Source organism: Hyperolius riggenbachi, chromosome 1 (genome assembly GCF_040937935.1).
Source record: "Hyperolius riggenbachi isolate aHypRig1 chromosome 1, aHypRig1.pri, whole genome shotgun sequence".
NCBI classification, from domain to species: domain Eukaryota; kingdom Metazoa; phylum Chordata; class Amphibia; order Anura; family Hyperoliidae; genus Hyperolius; species Hyperolius riggenbachi.
Window position 1 is genome coordinate 551611178 of NC_090646.1, and position 22091 is coordinate 551633268.

General features: G+C 43.5%; 1 protein-coding gene across 1 annotated transcript in view; it reads right to left on the reverse strand.

Moving 5' to 3' along the window:
- The window catches only part of WDR36 (WD repeat domain 36), a 74653-nt gene that overhangs the window by 1927 nt on the left and 50635 nt on the right, over nucleotides 1-22091 (reverse strand). The window contains exons 16-22 of the mRNA XM_068247362.1: nucleotides 21406-21485; nucleotides 20016-20123; nucleotides 16201-16301; nucleotides 9245-9387; nucleotides 8897-9013; nucleotides 4287-4368; nucleotides 1308-1495 (exon numbers count right to left, since the gene is read on the reverse strand). Of these exons, the coding sequence (XP_068103463.1) occupies nucleotides 1308-1495; nucleotides 4287-4368; nucleotides 8897-9013; nucleotides 9245-9387; nucleotides 16201-16301; nucleotides 20016-20123; nucleotides 21406-21485 (819 nt within the window). The remainder of the gene's footprint in view (nucleotides 1-1307; nucleotides 1496-4286; nucleotides 4369-8896; nucleotides 9014-9244; nucleotides 9388-16200; nucleotides 16302-20015; nucleotides 20124-21405; nucleotides 21486-22091) is intronic.

Consider the following 22091-nt stretch of genomic DNA (forward strand, 5'->3'; position numbering starts at 1 on the left):
GCTCTTTTCTAAGCACTAGTGATTTTACAAGTGCTTGCTAATGTAATGCTATGGGGATTAAAAAAAAAAAAAAAAAAATCACATTCCTCAAGTAGGATCATACACATAGCAATACATTACATTAGCAAGAGCTTTTTAAATTACAAGCGCTTAGAAAATTGCTGCTAGTGGTTTCCTGGCCTCAATGAGAGCTATTGAGCTCCAGTGGCTCCCCTGCAATCAGATGAAAATCTGTCCCCAAACCAGACTACTCACTATTTCCCCCCAACCCATGTGACCACTGCTATGCCTCTTGCCTCGGCTCCAGAAGCCGATCTATGATATGAATTAGTCTAAGATAAGGTCTATCCAAGTTTATAAGGCCAGAGGGTGGAATAGTCAAAGTGCAACCAAATCTGCTAGGCTTGGGACAGCCCATTAGTGACAATGAAAAGCACTGCTTGGGTCATAAGGCTGCACAATATGCAGGCTTACCAACAATTTACATTATTTGTATTTATTTATTTAGGTATTTATATAGCGCCGACATATTACGCAGCGCTGTACAGAGTATATATTGTCTTATCACTAACTGTCCCACTGAGGGGCTCACAATCTGGTCCCTACCATAGTCATATGTCTATGTATATATCGTGTAATGCATGTATCATAGTCTAGGGCCAATTTTAGGGGGAAGCCAATTCACTTAACTGTATGTTTTTGAGATGTGGGAGAAACCGGAGTGCCCAGAGGAAATCCACACAGGCACGGGGAGAACATACAAACTCCTTGCAGATTTTGCCCTGGCTGGGATTCGAATTGGGGACCCAGCGCTGCAAGGCGAGAGCACTAACCACTACGCCACCATTAGTAAACAGGAACCTATCACAGGATCGTGTTCAATACAAATCATTCAGCTTGTATGTGGTTGGGGTTTGCCTTTTCAGTCACTAAAATAATTCAGGGTACCAAAGTAAAATGGGGGGAAAACCCTACAAAGTTAGATAGTAGGAAGCCTTTGGATAGTTGAAGGGTTCCCTGAATTTGCTTGTAGCCCACCGTTCCAGCACATGACTTATGCCCAATCTGGATGTGCTCATCTATGGCAAGGAAGAGACGAAGGTCCCTGCATAATAGTGGGCTTGACGAGGATCCAGGAAGCCTCTAGATCATCAAGAGGCTTTCAACAACTGAGGTATCTATTTTTTACCCACAATACCCATTACAGGTTTGCTTTAAAGTAGCTGCTAGAATGAAGTTACATAAATAAAAGTTCACCACTTTTTACTTAGATGGAAGAAAAACTATTTTAAAATCAAACAAATTACCTTCAGGAATAGAGAGAGGTAAGCTTGAGAAAGCTCAAAATCCCGTTTTGTGTCCAACATTCTACCGATCATCTTAAAGAAGCTCTGCATTACTTCTACAGAGCCCCCGCCCTCAGGAGCCAAGCTTCTGATCTCGGTGTCAACGCTGGAAGGTCCCATCTCCTTTATGCTCTTCAGTGGAATGTCATCTAAGGAGTAACACATAATTTGCCCTTAGAACTTGCATTCCTTAAATGTGTCTCCTCCATTTTGAGAGTCTAGATCACATGATCAAAACTCAAATATTTCTTCTACTTTTTCATTATTTTTTTACACACTTTAGTAGCTTCCAGTTTAAGAGAGATATTTGTGCATGTTTATTTGATGAAAGGACTATAGCCCTGAGGGGTTTGGCATGTACAGCCAATCATTCAAGCCAAGGAAACCTATGGTGGGTAACACATTTGTATCTCTCCACAATCACCTGCTCTACTTACAGAAAATAAAATCTAAAATGTGGGGTTATACATGGCCATTCACAATAATATATACAGAACTGCAGTGCTTGCCAAAGCAGCTCTCAAGTCCCACGAATAGTGCAGGTTTTGTACAAATCCAAACGGGTAGTTAACTCTGTGTTTCTGGGTTACTAATTACCTCAGCAGTGCACATATGTGGCTGTCTGCACTGCAGGCAAGAGTGTACCTTTTCTGTGGGGCAAAAAAAAAAAAAAATCAGAAGTCCCCCATGCAGTTATGGTCACAAAAGCACATTGATGACGAATATTGTTCACATTGGTTCTCTGCCTAGCTTATCTATTTTAGAGCCTTATCTATAAGCCTTGTTAACTGTGTATTGTTTGACTATCAAGCAGTTTCTGTTTGATCTAATTTGTATGTTTTCAGATATTTTCAATAAAAAATTAAATGGAAAAAATAAGTCCCCCATGAACTTAATTAATGGGTTGAAAAAAAGACATACGTCCATCGAGTTCAACCAGAAAAGACAAAGTGAGTGTATAGACAAAAAAAAAAGTCAGATACTTGCCTATGGACGGAAAGCTCTGTATCCTATATAGAGCCTTCCCTGTCTTCTCCAGCACACCTCATTCCATCGTTTTCAACCCCTTTTGTGTGTACTCGACCAATTGGGTGAATACACATCTGTGACCCCTTGGGAGGCTTTGGAAGCACTTGTGTCCCCGGGTGCTTTTGAAGACAGGTGGCTTCGTACTGCGCATGAGTGAGCGCACTGGTACAGTATGGAACTGCCCATCTTGGGAAGCACTGGAGTACACAAGTGCATTCAATCTGTCCATATCATCATTTCACTTAAAAGAAACAAGGTCAGCCACAAAACCAGGAGTGCCTGTTTACTGAGAGCTTCATTTACCTCAATAAAGCTTCCTATTCAGGTAAATTATAAAAAAAAAAAAAAAAACAACTAAGCCATGTAGTACGTACTTAATAGGCCTTATGGGCCAGATTTATAGTAAAATAGGCATAGACCATTATCGTGACCTCAAGCTGAGCCTAGCAGAACAGTGCATCCGATACCCCCAACCTTACTGAAGTGTGCAGTGTATGGATAGTACCAGTAACATTGCATAGGGATCTCCTATCCTGCTCGGCAACAATATTGGGGAACCATATGCCAAACATGCTCCAATAGGTTACCTCAGAGCTAGCAAAAGCCTCAAAAAGATGCAGCTTTACACCCTAGGATATGTGGGCTATTGCAGATATATATTCTGGATTGCCTACTACTGCAGGGATATACCTTGTGTCTCCCAATACAACCCATCCTGCCAACAAGAAAGCAGTACCAGCAGGCTCTATTGAATTTCCAGGAGTGAAAATATTGTGGTCGTTTTGATGGGAGACATTATTTACTTACCGTTTAAACTCGCATGTAAGCCGACTCGCATATAAGCCGACCCCCCAAGTTTTACTTAAAAAAGGGATAAAATTGATTGACTCTCATATAAGCAAAGGGTAGCAATTGCAGCGAAAGCAGGCGAGCAGAACCACAGTCTCAGGTGCCTCTATATATTGCACTGATGGTGTGACAATGTAACTCTCCCCTCCCCCTCTCCCCCCCAACACATACACACGCACCTCAAGTGCCCCACAGCATAAAAATTGTCCCCCCGCAACAATGCTCTCCACTACATGAATAACACAATAATGAAAATAAAATATGCCTACCTACACAGACACTGCCCCCCACCAAAATGTATAACACAATTATGACAAAATAGTCCCCCCAGCAAAAAACACTGCTCGAGTGCCCTCAGGCATTGCATAGCCATGTGCAGCATAACCACGTTCTTCCTTACCTGACCCGAGTGCCACCCCCCCCGGTCAATGCACAGCGGTGTGTGCTTCCTCCATTCAGTGAGTGCGGTGATGCAAGGCTTCCTCCAATCAAGCGGACCTGCCCAGCATTAGCATTGTGATACACAGCGGTGCGCGCCTTCTCTCTGGCCCACGCTGACAGGATTCTCCCTTGCAGTCTCTTTTCCATGGCGCCGTTATTACGTCATAGAGAAGAGACTGAGGTAGAAGCAGGCTGAATCCTGTCAGCGCGGGCCAGAGAGAAGACGCGCACCGCTGTGTATCACAATGCTAATTCCGGGCAGGGCACCCGCTTGATCTGAGGAAGCACAGACCACTGTGCATTGACCGGAGGGGGCATTCGGATCAGGTAAAAAAAAAAAAAAAAAAAGTGTGGTTATGCTTTACATGGCTCTGTAATTCCTGGGGGCACTCGGGCGGTGTTTGTGTAAGGAGGGGGGCTATTTGATGTCATACTTCTACATTTAGCGTGGGGGGGGCAAAACATTTTTGGTGACTCGCATAGAAGCAGACACCCCCACTTTAGGGCCACTTATTTGGACCCAAAAATTCGGCTTCCATGCGAGTATATACAGTATACAGACTGGTATAAATGAATACACTCTACTTCTACTGAAAGCACAAGAGTGGAAATGGAACTTACAGTTTTGATGAGCAAGAGCTTCTTCAAGCTGGATATGGAATGCAGACTTCTGTTGGAGCACTCCAAGACTCACAATTTTAGACTAAAACAGAAAACATCCAATTAGCTTTTTGTTTTGAATGGCGTAGAAAAAGGTTAGTAGGTTTATAAAGTTTTAACAGCTGTCTGTGCTTCCACTGGAATGTTCGGAAGACAGGAGTTGGATATACTCCAAAGTAAAGTGATCAGGCTGGGGAAAGGTTTGGTCTGCTCTGGATCTACTAAAATGCAAAACACACAAAAAAAGAGCGCTCTCAGGGTATGTAAAAGTAGAGAAAAGCGTCCCTACACATGACAGATCTCACGTAGTGTGGCTGCGCTTAGAGACCAGCCAGTAGACGCTTGCGTCCCTCTTAAAGGGAACCTAAACTGAGATGGATATGGACTTTTCCTTTTAAAAGAATACCAGTTGCCTGACTCTCCTGCTGATCTTGTGTAATACTTTTAGCCACAGCCTCTTAAAAAGCATACAGATCAAGTGCTCTGACTGAAGTCAGACTGAATTAGCGGCATGCTTGTTTCAGGTGCCTCATTCAGCCACTACAACCAAAGAGACCAGCAGGACTGAGAAGCAAATGGTATTGTTTAAAAGGAAACATCCATATCCCTCTCAGTTTAGGTTCCCTTTAATGGCCGGAGACCAGGTTCATGATCAGGAATGGAGTGCTGAGTCTTCCCAGGTGGTATCTCCAGGATGGGTGGCGATTTCTAAAATGGCAGCAGCCTTATGTTCACCTCGGTGACCACAGACTCTCCCGCTACAGTAGGAAGCGTAGGCATGAAGGAGGTGGATGCCGCTGTGTTGAAGAGCCACGTCGCCGCTAATTAGCTGCGCAATCAACGGCCATCCTGGCAAACAGTGCGAGCACGCAGGGAAGGTAGGAAGAAACCGGTTTTATTCCAGACAATGCATTTCTTGGAAGTCTCTCCTTCATTAGGTCCCTACCTTCCCTGCGTTCTCACACTATTTGCCTGGTTGGCCGTTGATCACACAGCTAATTAGCGGTGATGTGGCTCTTCAACACAGTGGCATCCACCTCCCTCATGGATATACACTCCCTACTGTAGTGGGAGTGTGTGTGGGCACTGATGTGAGCATATAGCTGCTGCCACTTTGGAAATTGCCACCCGTCCTGGAGATACCTCATGGGAATCCTCAGCACTTCAGCCCTGATCATGAGCTTGGTCCCCGGCCATTAAGAGAAACGCAAGCGTCTACTGGCTGGTCTCTAAGCATAGCCACACTACATGAGGTGAGATCTGTTCTGGATTTCTCTACTTTTACACACCCTGAGAGTGCTCTTTTTTGTGTTTTCCACTGGAGTGTTTTCCCACTGACCACAAGTCATACAATGAACAAGTTTGCAAAAATGGGCCTCAAACAACAAAGCCCAACAAGTCAAGACGCATCTCTAGAGTACACCTGTCAGTCTGTAAAAGAGCTTAAATAAATAGAATGATAAGCTAATATTTGCTGGCCTACAGCACAGTTAGCATTACAAAACCAATGCTTCTATTTTAGAGCTCAAACCTCCTAATTGGCATAGGTTCCTTGAATTCTGCCCAGATGCTGATATACCCATCCCACACAGAATGGAAGCTCTACTGACAAGGCTGAGCTGCAAAGATTGGAAAGCTCAGTCTCAAAACACAGCATGGGCTTTCACCTTGCCTGCATGCTTCATGAGCATGTTAGCCATCATGATACTCTAGTTTCTGGTCTTGCATCTCAGCTCTTCTCCTTTAGTAAATCACTCTGATTTACCAAAGGAGAAGAACAGAGATGCAAAACTGTGTTCCCATCAAGCACTCAGGGTGGAACACATTAGGAATATGTTTATATTGTCAAACAGTCACATAAAAAGCAACCCATTGATTGTTGTGACCAGAAAATGGACAGCAATACTGAGTTAAGAAGATGCAGGATCAGATAATAGAAAGGACAGAAAGAGGCTTTAAACCCTCCCCCAGCCCTGCTCTACTTCTTGTGGATAAATGGACAAATCAGACTTTTGGTACACACAAACAATAAAAGCTTACCGACAGTAAGGCCATACTAGACTCTCTCCTCCCCACTCCTAAATCATTGTAATCTGGTGTGAAGCCATGGAGTATCTCCTCCCAGCACTTCTGTGTTACTGAATTGTGGCCATAATGTTACTTTCAGTTAAAAGAGCTGCATCTTACTTATGGTGCCGGCAATGACAGAACTGTGGGCATGCATCTTCACAAAGCCATTGTCTGTTGTCTGCACTACAGTGGGGGGCCAGAAGTGGCACTCAAGGCAGTAGCCAACCAAAAGGCAGCCTAGGATAGGAACTTAAATTCCTCAGCTTACCTTTTCTAGCTCATCTCCATGCTCATGTTTAACCACTTGAGGGTGAGAGCAATTTTCACATATCAGCACTGCTCTCATTAATTTACCAATAACTTTATTACTCCTTATCACAGCTAAATGATCTATATATTGTTTTTTCGGGACAAATTAGGGTTTTAGTGTGTGAAAATTTTGTTTAGTAAATACCTTATTTTCTATGCATTTTAAAGCTAAATTAAGGTAAAAAAATAGAAAAAACTATTTCTCCATTTACATCCATTATAGCTTTACAATAAACAGTGCATAGTATAAGTTATACCCACAAATTGTATTTGCTTATCCATCCTGGTTATTACAACATTTAGATTACTGGTATGTTCCTAGCACAATGTATGGTGACAGTATTGTATTTGGAAATAAAGGTGCCTGTTTTTTGCTTTCTCATTGTACACCATCGATGATTACGAGACCTTATTTGCAAAAATAATAGTAATGTACCCCATGGTATACATATTTAAAAAGCCAAGTTCCTAAGGTAACAATACATGTTTTTTCTCTTATATTCTGTAACTTTGTTTTCATTTTACAAGTCTTTTATTTTGGTACAGAATATGTGAAACTGTAACTGCCTTTGATTCAGTTTGTGACTAAAAAGAATACACAAGTCATGGGTCTCAACCCTAAAATTCTCTAAACTCCATTCTACAACTTATCAGGGTTAAAATGTTACCACATATGTCTATGGCAGTTTTGCTAAGACTTTCCCAATTCAGCCTACGTCAGTGGTTGGCTTGCTGAACTTAAAATATAAAAGCCCTTGTTAAGCATGAGCCCAGTTGAGGGACAGAAAGACCACCTGGGGTGTCTGAAAATTTTGTTAGGCAGACAGGAATTAAAAATGGCAAATACTGTACATGACTGAATGTCTGATATGAAGGCAGAGCAAAGTTAAAGCTCATCTCCCTTCGACAATCAACCCCACAGTGCAATTAATGCTCAAGGACTAAAGAGCTTATTCATACATAGTCTCAGTTATTAAAAGGCTATTTTACACTTCAGTATTTAAAAAGGTCTCCCATCACTTGTGTAAGTATTTTGAGGTATTATTTTAAAGGATACTCGAAGTGACATGTGACATGACAGATGTGGATGTACAGTGCCTAGCACACAAATAACTAGGCTCTGTTCCTTTTTCCTTTCTCTGCCTGAAAGAGTTAAAGAGACTCTGAAGTCTCATAAAATTCAAGTTTTTATTTTAAAAATCTCTTTTACATCATTGCCCTAACTAAAACGCTGCATCCCCGCAGCTGCACACTAACTAAATCCCCCCAAACTCCCTGGGGCACATTGCGGGGAGCGCTTCCTTGAAAGGCAGAGCTTTGGACTGTAGCTCTGCATCTCCCCGCCCCTATAAGTCTTCTTTCACTGAGAGGGGCGGAGAGAGGCGGAGATACGTGCTGATAGACGCGCATGGAGGCAGAGCTGCAGCTGAAAGCTCTGCCTCCTGGGGCAGCAAAATCTACGACCAAGAAAGTTGTGGATTTTGCAGGAGTGTGTTAGGGGGGATTTAGTTAGTGTGCAGCCACGGGGATGCAGCGTTTTAGTTAGGGCAATGATGTTAAAGTGATTTTTAAAATAAAGTGAATTTTATGAGACTTCAGAGTCTCTTTAAGTATCAGACATGTAAGTGGCAGTTTCTGTCTGAGTCAGGACAGGGTCAGACTACAGTGCAAACCTCACTGATAAGAAATTACAACTATAAAACACTTTCCTAGCAGAAAATGGTTTCTGAAAGCAGGACAGAGATAAAAAAAAAAAGGTCAATAGTTCATAGATTTCAGCGCTGGCATACTTCAATGAATGTGTCATTGAGCAGAAACAATAAAACAGTAAAAACGTAAAAAATTAGATTTAAATATAAAATAAAAACATGTGGAATATATTAAAAAGTCATTTTTAGGAGGAGGATAGATAATATTGTTTATGTCATTAGTTTATTTTCACCTCGGGGGTGTACTTTAAAGCTTTCTATTCAGTCTCACAAAAAAAAAAAAAAAAAAAAAAGGTCCCAATGCAGATCTTGATGTACAAGTGCCAGTCGAATCTATATAAAACTCCTACAAGCTGCATTCGGAACAATGCCAACACAGTGCTTGGCACACCCAATGTGCCCTTTACTTCAGTATGAAAAGCACACTGGCTGTGTTTTAAAATTCAACTGCAAGATTGAATCACACCATCTGCAACCACTTACGTCAGTTTCTCCCTCCTGTGCCTCCGAGCCAAAGCGAGGGACAAGTCCTGGCAGAGTCGGGATAAAGAATGGGGCAGATTTCGGAACTTTTGGAGGCTCCTTAGGCTTGTTTCTTCTCTGAAACAGAAAAAAAAAAAATATCCTTTTGTCTGACCAGTAGACCACATCCACACATACTAACCAGAACCAACAATGAAATAATGCATGACCTCATAATGACCAGCATTTATTCACTCATTGGCACCATTAATATCAAAATACAGGAGTTTAAATGTGGACACTTAAATGCTATCATCATAGTTTTAACACAGTTAATGACATCTGAATATGAAAGTGAGAATATGCTACCTTAATGACATCTAGGTTTAAGAGATTCTTCCACCTTGACTCTGATAATAGCGATAAGGTGACCAGCTCTTCACCTAACTGCTCTGGGGACTCATACTCCATCATGTCCTCACTGGAGTCTTCCTGTACTTCTGCTTCAGTTTCTTTAACAAAGAAACAGGTGACAATATTAAAGCCTAAGCAAATCCAAAATTTAACAAGGTCAATTCTAAAAGCAATACCGATCAGCCGTAACGGAGAAAGGATAGTTAAGATCACCAGCCAAAAACAGAAAAGGTGCATCAGTACTGGTTGCAGAGGAGAAAAGTGTTAAGGAGAGGAAAAGTAGGTCTTACGCTCCAGATCCATAGACCAGACTATGTGGACAGAGAAGAAGATACAACAGTGCTAAAAGATTTACAATAGTCCAATAAACTATTTTTAATGAGTTTATTTTCAGACAAAATCATGTTTTTTGAAGTTAAAGGAGTCATCAGACAATATAAACTACCCCCAATCTTGCAGCTGACATGTCCCATGCCACATCTTCGATTGCAGCTGCCAGCCCTGGTTCCGCGCTGTGTGCAGAGGCCGACCTCCGCCACTGCGCGAGCGCCACTGTCAATCAAGTCCACGTTGTCCGCAGCGTACTGCGCAGGCGCAGTAGTTCTGTGTCTGCATAGTATGCTGCAGACAACGTGGACTTGATTGACACCAGTGCTTCACGCAGGGCCAGTAAGGACAACCCTGAGGTCGGCCTCTACACCGACGAGGACCGTGGGCCGGCGGCTGAGAGCGGAGCTGCGGCGTGGGACATGTCAGCAGCAAGGGGCTGGAGAAAGCCCCAGGTAAGTAGATCGGGGGTGTAGTTTATATTGCCAGATATATCCTTTAAGTCGTCTTTAGTTAATTGAAAAGTCAGTGCACCCCTTGTTAAGTTTTTGCCGTTTTAATATAGGTGGAGATAGTTCCACATACGGTATGTATAAGCCTTAAAAAAAATATTTGATGACTGAACAACACAAACACGTAAAACTGGCTTTGCAATTCCCTATTCAGCAAAAACAATATGTAATGTTGTGTTCCAAAAGTAAATAACCTCTTGGTTTTAATACTTAGTAGCAGAAGCATCCTCAAGAAATAGACTGGTGTTCCCCCCCCCCCCCCCAACAGTCTATGAGTAGGACACGGACTTGGAAGGGGGAGGGGTTCTGCCAACATCTCTATGCTGGTGATTTGTTTTCAGCTGAGTGTGGTTTGAGGTGTTTCTTGCATACACCGTTTGTTTCAAATCACCATATAGCATGTCAATGAGATTTTTTTTTTTCACCAAACATGTTACTGTGGGCAAATAAGGCTCTTTGACTCATCTGTCCAGAGCCTTTGCATCCATGAGGAGACGGGACTCCATAGTTCACAGGAAATAGCAACGGTTTACGCCATCTACACTCCCATATAGATCTAATATGTGCAGCTTCTTTGTAATAGTAGACTGCTGCACTGTGAGATCAATAATGGTCATGTGATGAAATTCTGGGGTTCTTAGTGACTTCTTTCGGCATCTTTTGTTCTGCTCCTATGCTGACCATTGCTGGTATAACTGATGCAGTTAGTGACTTTGTTACAGGGCTGTGCTGCTTTACATTATGACATTTCTAACCCCCCCAAGGCTGGTTCACACTAGAAGCACTTTTTAAAGAGACTCTGAAGTCTCTTAAAAATCATCTTTTTATTACAAAATCGTGTTTAACATTATTACCCTACCTAAACTACTGCATCTCCGCGGCTGTAATCTCACTAAATCCCCCCAAACTCCCGGGGGTCAATCCAGGCAGCGCTTCAGTGAGAGGCAGAGCTATGAGCTGCAGCTCTGCCTCTCAGCCCTGACCGCCGCCTCTACCCCGCCCCTCTCAGTTTTCCTTCACTGTGAGGGGCGGGGTAGAGGCAGAGATCCGCCGCTGATAGACACGAATGGAGGCAGAGCTGCGGCTGAAAGTTCTGCCTCCAACAGCAGCAAAATCCACAACTTTTTTTGTGGGGGAGAAGGAGGGGGGAGTAAGGGCCCTTTTCCACCAGCGCGTTTGCGCTGGCTGAATCGCAAAACCGCAAACCGCTAGCGATTTTACAATCGCTACGGTTTGCTTTTTAACATAGGAATCGCGGTAGGTCATTTCCACTACCGCGATTCGCTTTTGTCGGGAACGCGAACGCGCGGCGGAGCGATAATTGCCGCGATTTTGCTATGCAGTGCATAGCATAGCAAAATCGCGGCCGCAAACGTCGGGGGAATCGCCGGTTTTGCGATTCAGCAATCGCTAGCGTTCAGCATGAACGCTAGCGATTGCAGGTGGAAAAGGGCCCTTAGGGTGGATTTAGTGAGATTACATGGATGGGGATGCTACGGTTTAGGTAGGGTAATAATGTTAAACACAATTTTGTAATAAAAAGAGGATTTTTAAGAGACTTCAGAGTCTCTTTAAGAACAAGTGATGTTATAAGCTCTTGTTAATGCAATGCTATCACTCAAGGGAGAACACACACATAGCATTACATTAGCAAGTGCTTTTAAAAATCACAAGATCTGTTTATTTTTTTCTATTTACAAGCACGTGATGTTTTAATCTGCTGAAAAGAAAATCAAATACCTGTGGGAACATTAAAAGTCAACAATATTCAAGGGATAAATATACTTTTTCACATGAAAAGGGGGAAAAGGGGGTGCATGCAAATAAGAATCCCAGAACGCTACGACTGTCACAAATCGAGGCTTTCCTTACCAACTGACTACATTTATCGGTCTTCCAAGCTCTATAAAGAGCCACTGCAATAATGTCTGCAAAATGCCTTGTAACGTTTACAGGTAACTTGAAATTGCTTTTTAGTCCCTAATGCAATGCAACCTTGTAAAATAAATTTTACTTATAACATTTTCTGTACATAAAGCCTTAAAGAGAATCTGTAATAAAAAAAAAAATCCCTCTGGGGGATACTTACCTTGGGAGGGGGAAGCCTCTGAATCCTAACGAGGCTTCCCCCGTCCGACTCCGTTAAAACGCCAGGGTCCCCAGAACTGCGGCAAGGTAAATATTTACCTACCGCAATCCTGCGCAATCGCACAAGCCGCTCTTCATTCAGGTTAAGGCGTAATTAGCCGAACCAGATTGATCCACTCTATTGCGCAGACGCGAGTCCTCTTGCCCGGATACGATCGGGCTCGGCTATTTCCGCCTAGCCCGAACGAAGAGCCGCTGTTGCGCCTGTGCTGGATCCCTGGGAGGTAAATGAATCAAGCCTTGTGGGATGAGGATTTGAGGGAGCCAGCGCTTGATTCCCTGAAGCTACAGGGGAGGGGGAAGCCTCATTAGGACCCTGAGGAGTCCAGCACCCGAGGTAATTATCCCCCTGAGGGTTTTTTTTTTCTTTACTGAATCTCTTTGGAGGAAACCTGTAAGGAGGAGAAAAAAAAAAGAAGAAAAAAAAAAACTTATCTGGGGCTTCTACTGGCCCCTGCAGATGTCTTGAGCTCGCGCCGGGACAAAACGATCCTCTGGTACCCTGCCACGGCTCACTTGTTTTCTCAGTCGGTGGGCCAATGCACCTGCACGGCCTCTTGCTGCGCGTGACCTTGCTCCCACTCATGTCGCAGGGAGCATCCTGTGCAGGCACAGTACGAGGTTTTCTTGCACTGCGTCTGCACAGGACGCTCTCGGTGACGTGGTCAAGGCCGCACAGGCGCAGTGGAAGTTGACTTGTAAGTCAATGGTAACGAAAGTGATCCACAACAGGGGACCAGAGGATTGTTTTGTCCCAGCGCGGGCAAAGGATGTCTGCAGGGGGATGGTAGAAGCCCCAGGTAAGTTATACTTCTTACAGGTTTTCTTAAAAAGAAAAAAAAAATCTTAGATCAGAACTGGAGTATAATACATATTTGGTCAGTTCATGCATGGTCAGGTTACACGTTGGCACCTGGAGTGCCAATCTCAGCAAGTTTCAGCACAGAGCTGTCTGTAGAAACTGGCATTCATTACCACCCACCACCTCCCCTCCTAGCATCCACTATGAACATTATTAACAATTCAAATGATGTTATAACCAGTTTGCTAACCAAAGAACCAGTTCCTGAGCACATTTCTTGCAATCGCATCCTGCGTGTACACCAAAAACTCAGCACAGGCTGCCATCCGAGGGGCCAATCAGAAGCAGCAGGAGTATATGGCAACTTGCCTTAGGATCCCAGTGGTTACCTAGTATAGTTTTCAGCTGTTAGCAGAGAAATAAACCAGAGGCACAAGCAAGACATTAAACATAAGATTGTGGTACAGCTGCTTGTAATTGAACGAACATACGCTACAACTTCCTGTCTGATCACCCGTTGATCTGATGGGAAATAGCATCATGCATTCCCAGCATAATCTTGTTTGAAATCCTGCCAGGATGTTGTGGCTGAGTACTAGCCAGTCATATCACCAGTGTTCTTATGAAACTGAACTCAAGTACGTATTAAAACTAGGTTCCAAAAATGTAGGCGTAGAGACTCCTGTGAGGAACACCGATTATGAAACATGGCTTTCTAATGTCGCTTCCGTTCTAAAAGGTCACAATCATTATTGCAGCACACCTAAGATGATGACACTGAGCTCATTCCACTGCCCAGACAGAAACATTTCACTGCATTAAGTATTGGTTTAATTAGAGCATTAATTTATGTAAGGTGTGTCTACATGGTTATTCAAATCGTTTTGCAACTGGCTCACATGATCAGATTAAAAGATATGATACAAATCTTTATACGTGCATAGTACAAGAATGTATCTAGTAAATATGACTAATTTTGCTTTTGGACACTATATGCAGTTATTTTCAGTGTAATTGCAATTCATTTCAATATGAAAGTCTTTCTTTATCAGTTCAAAAGCAGACAAGAAAGGAGGCAGCTTTAAAGAGAGTCTGAAGCTAATTTTTTTTTTTGCTATATTTACCTTTTAATTAGCTTCAGTACTCATTAGCGGTAAACCGCCGCATTCCCCCTGAAAACCGAGGGATGCAGACCCCCCAAATCCCCGGGGGGGAATCTGGGCAGAGCTTCCTGGAAGGGGCAGAGCTCTCTGCTGTAGCTCTGCCTCTTCTGATGTCAATCGCGGATTATCGCCGCCTCTCCCCGCCCCTCTCCCTTCACAGACAGGGGCGGGGAGAGGCGGCGATCCGTGCGGTGATTGACGGCAAGAGAGGCAGAGCTACAGCTCATAGCTCTGCCTCTCAGGGCAGCACAATTCACAACCAAGTTGGTCGTGGATGTTTGCCTGGGGGTTTGGGGGGGGGGGGGGGTGTCTGCAGCCCTCATTTTTCAGCGGGGATGCGGCGGTTTACTGCTGATGAGACTTCTGAAGCTAATTAAAAAGGTAAATATAGCACAAAAAAAATCGCTTTAGAGTCTCTTTAAGTAGCTCCTGGAAACTACAGCTCTGAAAAAAAAAGGCCACTGCCAAAATTATGTTTCTCAGGTTTCATCTTTTATAGGTGCAAATATTGAACTGAATAGCTTTGCCTTCGTTTTTAAAAATTCCCCCGAGAAAGCCCAGTGACAGTGTGATCATACTGTACCTTGAGAAAGCCCAGAGACAGGTAAAACATGTAGGCAGTTCAGCTGTTCAAGCCCCATCATGTATAAGTGTGCTGTGCAGCTACACACAGGAGTGAGCGCTCCACCAGTCTGCTAAGCCTCCAATTATCATGCGACTTCCCACAAAGATGTTTTTGAACTAAATCTGCAGAGTATGCTAGAGGCCAGTTCTCGGCTGTGCCACTCTGAGTACTGCTGGCAACTACCAGAACAAAGCAACAATGTGGATATCACAATTTACAACACAACATGGCCCAAGTGAGATCCTTTCTTTGATCCACACTGACATGCAGCACTCCGGGGAGTCCATCTCTTTTCCTACATTGTTTACACTGAATCTGGCCAGTTCAATTGCAGTAATCACTTTCCCAACCCACCTAATCCTTGGTACTTTAAGCAGTGCTGCTTGGCTTTTGTTGGGTTCGGTACCTGACAAACTGTTGAGATAGTGTGTAAAAATGATGATGTTTGGAAGAGTGAGTAAAGTGTAAACTTTTTTGCGGCGCACATGTAAGATTGTTACACTCCATAATTTTTATACTATACGGCAATTGGTCACAGGCTGCTTGCTGATTTTAAATTGGTGTTTGTTGCCCGCACTCACGCCAGTGCATGTACAACCTCCATATACATTTTTGATTGTGCACAATAAAGTTTTTTTTTTTTTTTTTTTTACATATTTTGAGTCGTTTCCATACTTTTGTACTTTGTAGTTTTTCGAGAATCACTTATGTATGTGGCTTGATTTGTCAGTCCATCACACATCTTCCCGATTCCATCCTTGCTGAAACACCTGTGTATCATCAATGACCCCCCTACTCCATATTTTATAGTTGGTGAGAAAGACACTGTGACCAGTAGGCCTGCCCAGGTCTCCATCTAACCATAATATACCCAGGTGTTGGGCACACCTGAAAATTGGACTAATCAGAGAAGATAATCTTACTCAATCCTCAACAGTACAATTCCTGTTGTGTATAGCAAACCTCAGCCTGACTCTTCGTTGCTTATCACTGATGAAAGGCCACACTTCAAAGGATCTGCCTGTGTAGCTTACTCCCAGCTGCAATGTATGCTGGGATCTGTAGCTGTCTGATGTAGATCCTGCTGGGGATATGTACAAACTAGCATTGATGCACTGTGGCACGCATCGCCCGTCATACACTGCAGCCGGGAGCACGGTACACAGGCGGATTCTTTGAATTGTGTCCAGCTGTGGAAGGTGATAGCTACCTCCACAGGGATGGGTGGGCTACAGGAGTAGCCTCCTGAAGGTAAGCAATGCCACTCCCCCTAACCTCTGGCTCTCCAACAGGATACTGTATTTTGAACCTCCCTTACCTTGAGGTTTTCTTACCTTCAATTTCATCACTTGCTCCAGGAAGCATGACCACAGCAGGCTCATAATCCAGTGGAATTGGGCGCAAAGAGATCAGTGTAAAGAGAGACTTATTTGACCTGTAGATGATATAAGAGCATTGCCTGCTTACAGCAAAGGTCTAGCAAAAAGAATGCTATAAGGATTCATTTTTATGTTTAAACAATGTAAAATTAAGTTCCAGATTCTTTTGCGGCTTTCATGGCAAACCATTCTCTCATGTTATAAATCACTTGCTTCTACCCTAACAAGTCTCATGCACCAGTCAAACATTTGGCTGCACCTTCTCAATGTTGTTTATTTGTATTATTTTCTACCTTGTAGATTAAAGAGACTCCGTAACAAAAATTGCATCCTGTTTTTTATCATCCTACAAGTTCCAAAAGTTATTCTAATGTGTTCTGGCTTACTGCAGCACGTTCTACTATCACCATCTCTGTAATAAATCAACGTATCTCTCACTTGTCAGACTTGTCAGCCTGTGTCTGGAAGGCTGCCAAGTTCTTCAGTGTTGCGGTTCTGCTATGAACTCACCCTTTCAGGCCCCTCTCTGCACACTGCCTGTGTATTATTTAGATTAGAGCAGCTTCTCTCTTCTCTCTTATCTTTTACAAGCTGGATAAATCGTCCTCTGAGCTGGCTGGGCTTTCACATACTGAGGAATTACAAACAAGGGCAAAGCTGTTTGCAGGAAGAAAAGAGCAGCCTGAAACTTCAGTGCATGGGGGAAAGAAACACACAAATGATCTCTTGAGATTCAAAAGGAATGCTGTATACAGCCTGCTTGTGTATGGACGTATTTTCTATGTGTGGACATATTGTACATCAACCTACTTCCTGTTTTGGTGGCCATTTTGTTTGTTTACAAACAAACTTTTTAAAACTGTTTTTAACCACTTTTAATGCGGCGAGGAGCGGCGAAATTGTGACAGACGGTAATAGGAGATGTCCCCTAACGCACTGGTATGTTTACTTTTGAGCAATTTTAACAATACAGATTCTCTTTAATACTGAAGACATCAAAACTATGAAAGAACTAATGTAGAAGTATGTAGTTAACAAAAAAAAAGTCAAAGAACCCCTGACCAGAGGAATGTTCTTGCTGGATCCAGCCATCTCTGTACGTTCCCCGTTCCTCTCCTCATTCTCCCCAAACTCCGTAATCACTTCTTGAAAAATCCAACTTTCAGCTTAAAAAGTCAAATTTTCATACAGGAAGAGCCAGGCTTGCTGCCACACACCCTTCTACGGTATAATCTCGTTATAATAAACTCTGATATAGTAAACATTTGGGCATAGTAAACTACCTCTCAAGGTCATGGCCAATCTCAATTTTAAGTCTATAGGAGCAACGACTGGTATAGCAGAAATAATAAAGCATCTGTTATAGAAAACGTGTTTTTTGGCCCCTACGTGAGGCTGACTCTGGATATAGTAAACAGTGGGCGGTGTATGCGTCACATGTCAGTGTGAAACCCATGATTGGCTGCTCTCTTCAGGCTGGTTGCAGGTGAGTTGATGCCTGATAACATTAGTAGACAGGAAGAATGGCACTAGTGCTGGATATACAGTACTGTACAAATAAGCAGATTGGGAAAAATCAGGAATAATGTGAATGTAAACAAAATAAGGTGCAGCGTTACCACTTCTATTTTGCAATCCCTGATAAAAAGTATTGTCACAGTCCTCCCACGGGATTCTACGCACTCCTTGGTATCTCTTTCCTTGTTAGCGATGAAGCGCAGTAAAGGCTACTTTCACTTGTAGTGCAGATCAGAGCGAGCCCACTTGCTGCAAAACTAAGGAGAGTGGAATGCTAAATCCCACCTACCGAGGTATTGGAGCCACTTGCATTACAGATGCGAGTGGCTTATGATTGACTGCATTTTGAAGAGAGGCTCTATGATTGGCTCAAGTGTGAGCAGAAAATTTTGCAGGACTCATGCTGCAAGTCCCACCCACGGGGGTATCAGGGCCACTCACAGGAAGCGAGTAGCTGCCTCTATTGAGTGATGGCTGCAATTTTTAAAGGGGAACTGAAGAGAGAGCTATAGAAATGTTATTGTATTGTATTATTGTATGGAGGCTGCCATGTTTATTTCCTTTTAAAGGGGAACTGAAGAGAGAGGTATATGGAGGCTGTCCTGTTTATTTCCTTTTAATCAATACCAGTTGCCTGGCAGCCCTGCTGGTCTATTTCTCTGCAGTAGTATCTGATTAAAACCAGAAACAAGCATGCAGCTAGTCTTGTCAGATCAGACTTATAAGTCTGAACCACTGAAACACCTGATCTGCTGCATGCTTGTTCAGGGGCTATGGCTAATAGTATTAGAGGCAGAGGATCAGCAGGGCTGCCAGGCAACTGGTATTGTCTAAAAGGAAATAAACATGACAGCCTCCATATACCTCTCTCTTCAGTTCCCCTTTAAGAAACACCAGTTGCCTGGCAGCCCTGCTGATCCTCTGCCTCTAATACTATTAGCCATAGCCCCTGAACAAGCATGCAGCAGATGAGGTGTTTCAGACTTTAAAGTCAGATCTGACAAGACTAGCTGCATGTTTCTGTTGTTATTCAGATACTACTGCAGTGAAATAGACCAGCAGGGCTGCAAGGCAACTGGTATTGATTAAAAAGAAATAAATATGGCAGCCTCCGTATACCTCTTACTTCAGTTCCCCTTTAAGGAACCCTGGACACTGTACCAGCAATTTGTCCAGCCTGGCTATGCAGCCCCAAAGTATACATAACCTTGTAGTCCACCAAATGTGAAAGTGTTTGTACTATACCTTCAATGGGAGGAAAGAGTTGCTCTTTTGCAGCAGAGAATGTACCAAAGCATGCTGGGCCATTTCCAAGACAATTTCTGATATAATAAACTTCTGATATAGTAAACCACTTCTCCTGCTTCCTTGGAGATTACTATGAGATTCTACTGTATCGCCTTCCCATTCTCTCCTCGGACAATGCACAGAGCATGAACCTACTTCTGTGCTTACCTTAGATAGCTTCTCTGGTCAGGTATCCTTCAAACCAGAATGTTTTAGATTTTAGATTCTTCAAAATAGCCACTTTTTACTTTGACGACAGCTTTGTACACGTCTGGCATTCTTTCTATCAGGTTCATGAGGAAGTCACCCAGAATGCTTTGCAATGAACACAAGTGCCTTGTCAGGAGTTCATTTGTGGAATACCTTGCCTTTTGAAATGCTAATAATTTCACATGAATACAAATTTTATGCATCTCGGGCTGAACCAAAATTATCGGCTACTGGATTGGTCCAATTCCAAGTTGCATAAACTTGAAATAAAACACTTGTATCAACTCAAAGTTATTAGTATCCCATTGATCATCACTTGCATTAAAAGGTATTAAGTCAAAATAAAAGAAAAAGATTTCAACTTACCTGGGGCTTGCAGCACCCTGGAGTCATCATGTGCCCACTCTGTCGTCCTGATTCCCTCCAGCCAGCAGCGGCAACCCCTGCAAAGTTGGCCCGCCAGTCGCCGGCTACTGCACATGCGTGGCCCAAGCCGTGCGCACCCTGATCACACTACCACATGCGCAGTAGCGGGTGATGGCCAGCTTAGCAGGGGTTGCCACTGCTAGGCCGAGGGAATCAGGACAGCGTGGGCACATGATGACTCCAGGGTGCTGCAAGAAGCCCCACGCAAGTTGAATTTTTTTTTTTTTAAACGTAAGAATCCCTTTAAATATGAAAAGTGTGTGAGTAATACAATTGTCCCTGCTAAAGTACTGAGAGCCATAATTCTACAAATCAACATAAAGACTTACCACAAGTATATGCCAAGGTCATCCACATGAGCAGTGGCCAGGAAATCTCCAGTAGGGGACATAGTGAGGCTCACAACAGCTGAATCCAACAGGAAACAGTCAATGAGACTGGAAAAGAAAGCACACAAGTTTTAATATACTAGCAGACCCAAGCCTGTTTAAAAACGGGCTCTAAATTTGTTTCTCACCACCGCATGTTACTGCGCACGCGCCGCACACGTGTGCGCTCACGCACCCGGCCACCCACTCACACGCCCTCCCGGCTCCCTTGTCCCGTCCTCCTGTCTCTGTGAGGCTGGGTCCGTGCTGCGCACATGTGCAGTAGCAAAAAGCACGGAACTAGCTACACAGGGACAGCGTGACGCAGGGCTTTTATTATAGAGGATACAGTATTTGGAAGGAAATCTGTACTGGGAGCCAAACGTGTCTCTTTAGAACACGATAACATTCCATGGCTAGCTAGGTGATTCTGGTGACCTTCACATCATATCTGGAATTTGAACAGAGAGCAGTAACTGTGCCTTTACAGCAGAGAAAGGAATTAACCCTTCAATGCCCAGTATAAACGCATATGTGCCAGGGACACACAGCAACCATTATTTATGTTAAATAGATTTTTTTCAGATTTTTGGCTATACCCAATCCTTCACCAGCCTACAGAGAAGTTGTCCTATGTAAAAATACTGTATAATCTCTTATATAATAAAATTCCAGTCGCTGCGTCTTCCTACCGTCAAAAACCAGCCCCCCCCCCCCCCCCCACCACCACACACACACACACACACAACGCATGGACGGACGGCCATTTCAGCCATTCCTTTTATATGGGATCTAAATCTAAAAAGCAGCCATTCTTAGACTGTTAATCGCAGGGTTCTTAAACTTGACACAGTGTGTCACTGGGATTAATGTTCAGGAAAGTGGGTGGAGCCTACAACAGCAAATCAAAATTCACCTACTAATTTTAAGAAGAGTATTTAAATTGCTGCTATTCTATCACTGTTAATGGCAGAGGCCTCAAACCTGCTAGTCCGTCATTGGGTGACTGGTGGTCAAATTCAGAAGAGGGGGCGGGGCCACAAACAGCTAATCACATTTATTTGATTGATAAACTGCTTCCATTCTCACATTATTGATGCCAAGGACCCCAAAGCTCACCAACTTGGTCAAAGAGTGACTTTGTGTCAAGGTTAGATAATGTGACCAGACCAAATACATAACGAGCAACGCCGGGTCTTCAGCAAAGTAATCTATAAGAAGAGTCTGCAAACATTCTTATGCCTCACAGTCACTGGGGCCATATGTCTGTTTTCGGGGTCTGTATCTGCCATCTGAATATGCAGCTTTGTAGAACGAATTTATTATTTATATTGCAGCTTGGAAATCTTACCATCCAGATGGAAAGTCCCATACTTTTATTGTACAGTCCATAGAAGCAGTCATTAGCCAGCGGCCATCTGGACTATATGTCTAAAGAAAATGGAAAGTTGGTACAAATTGTTAAGGTATTCTACCATAATAAGTTTTAGTTTTTTTAACATGCAGACGAAATAAATTTAAAGAAAACCTGTATTAAGAAAAACGTCCCCTGGGGGTACTTACCTCAGGAGGAGGAAGCCTCTGGATCTTAACGAGGCTTTCCCCCGTCCTCCAGTGTCCCAGCAATCTCCTGCTGCAGTCCGAAGTGCGGCGATGTAAATATTTACCTTCCACAATCCTGCGCAGGCACACTAGCTGCTCTTCCTTTGGGTTAAGGCGGAAATAGCTGAACCTAATCGATCCGCTCTACTGTGCAGGGGCGAGTTCTTTTGTGCCTGTGCAGCAGAGCGGATACGACCGAGCTCGGCTATTTCCACCTAGTCCAAACCAAAAACCGCTACTGCGCCTGCGCTGGATCCCAGAAAGGTAAATAAATCAAGCCTTGTTAGGCTTGTCGGGGGAGGATTGCAGGAGGATTCGAAGGAGCCGGCGCTGTATTGCCTGCAGCCACAGGGGAGGGGGAAGCCTCACTAGGATCCTGAGGCTTCCCCCTCCTGAGGTAAGTACTCCCCAGGGGAAGTTTTTACAGAGTCTCTA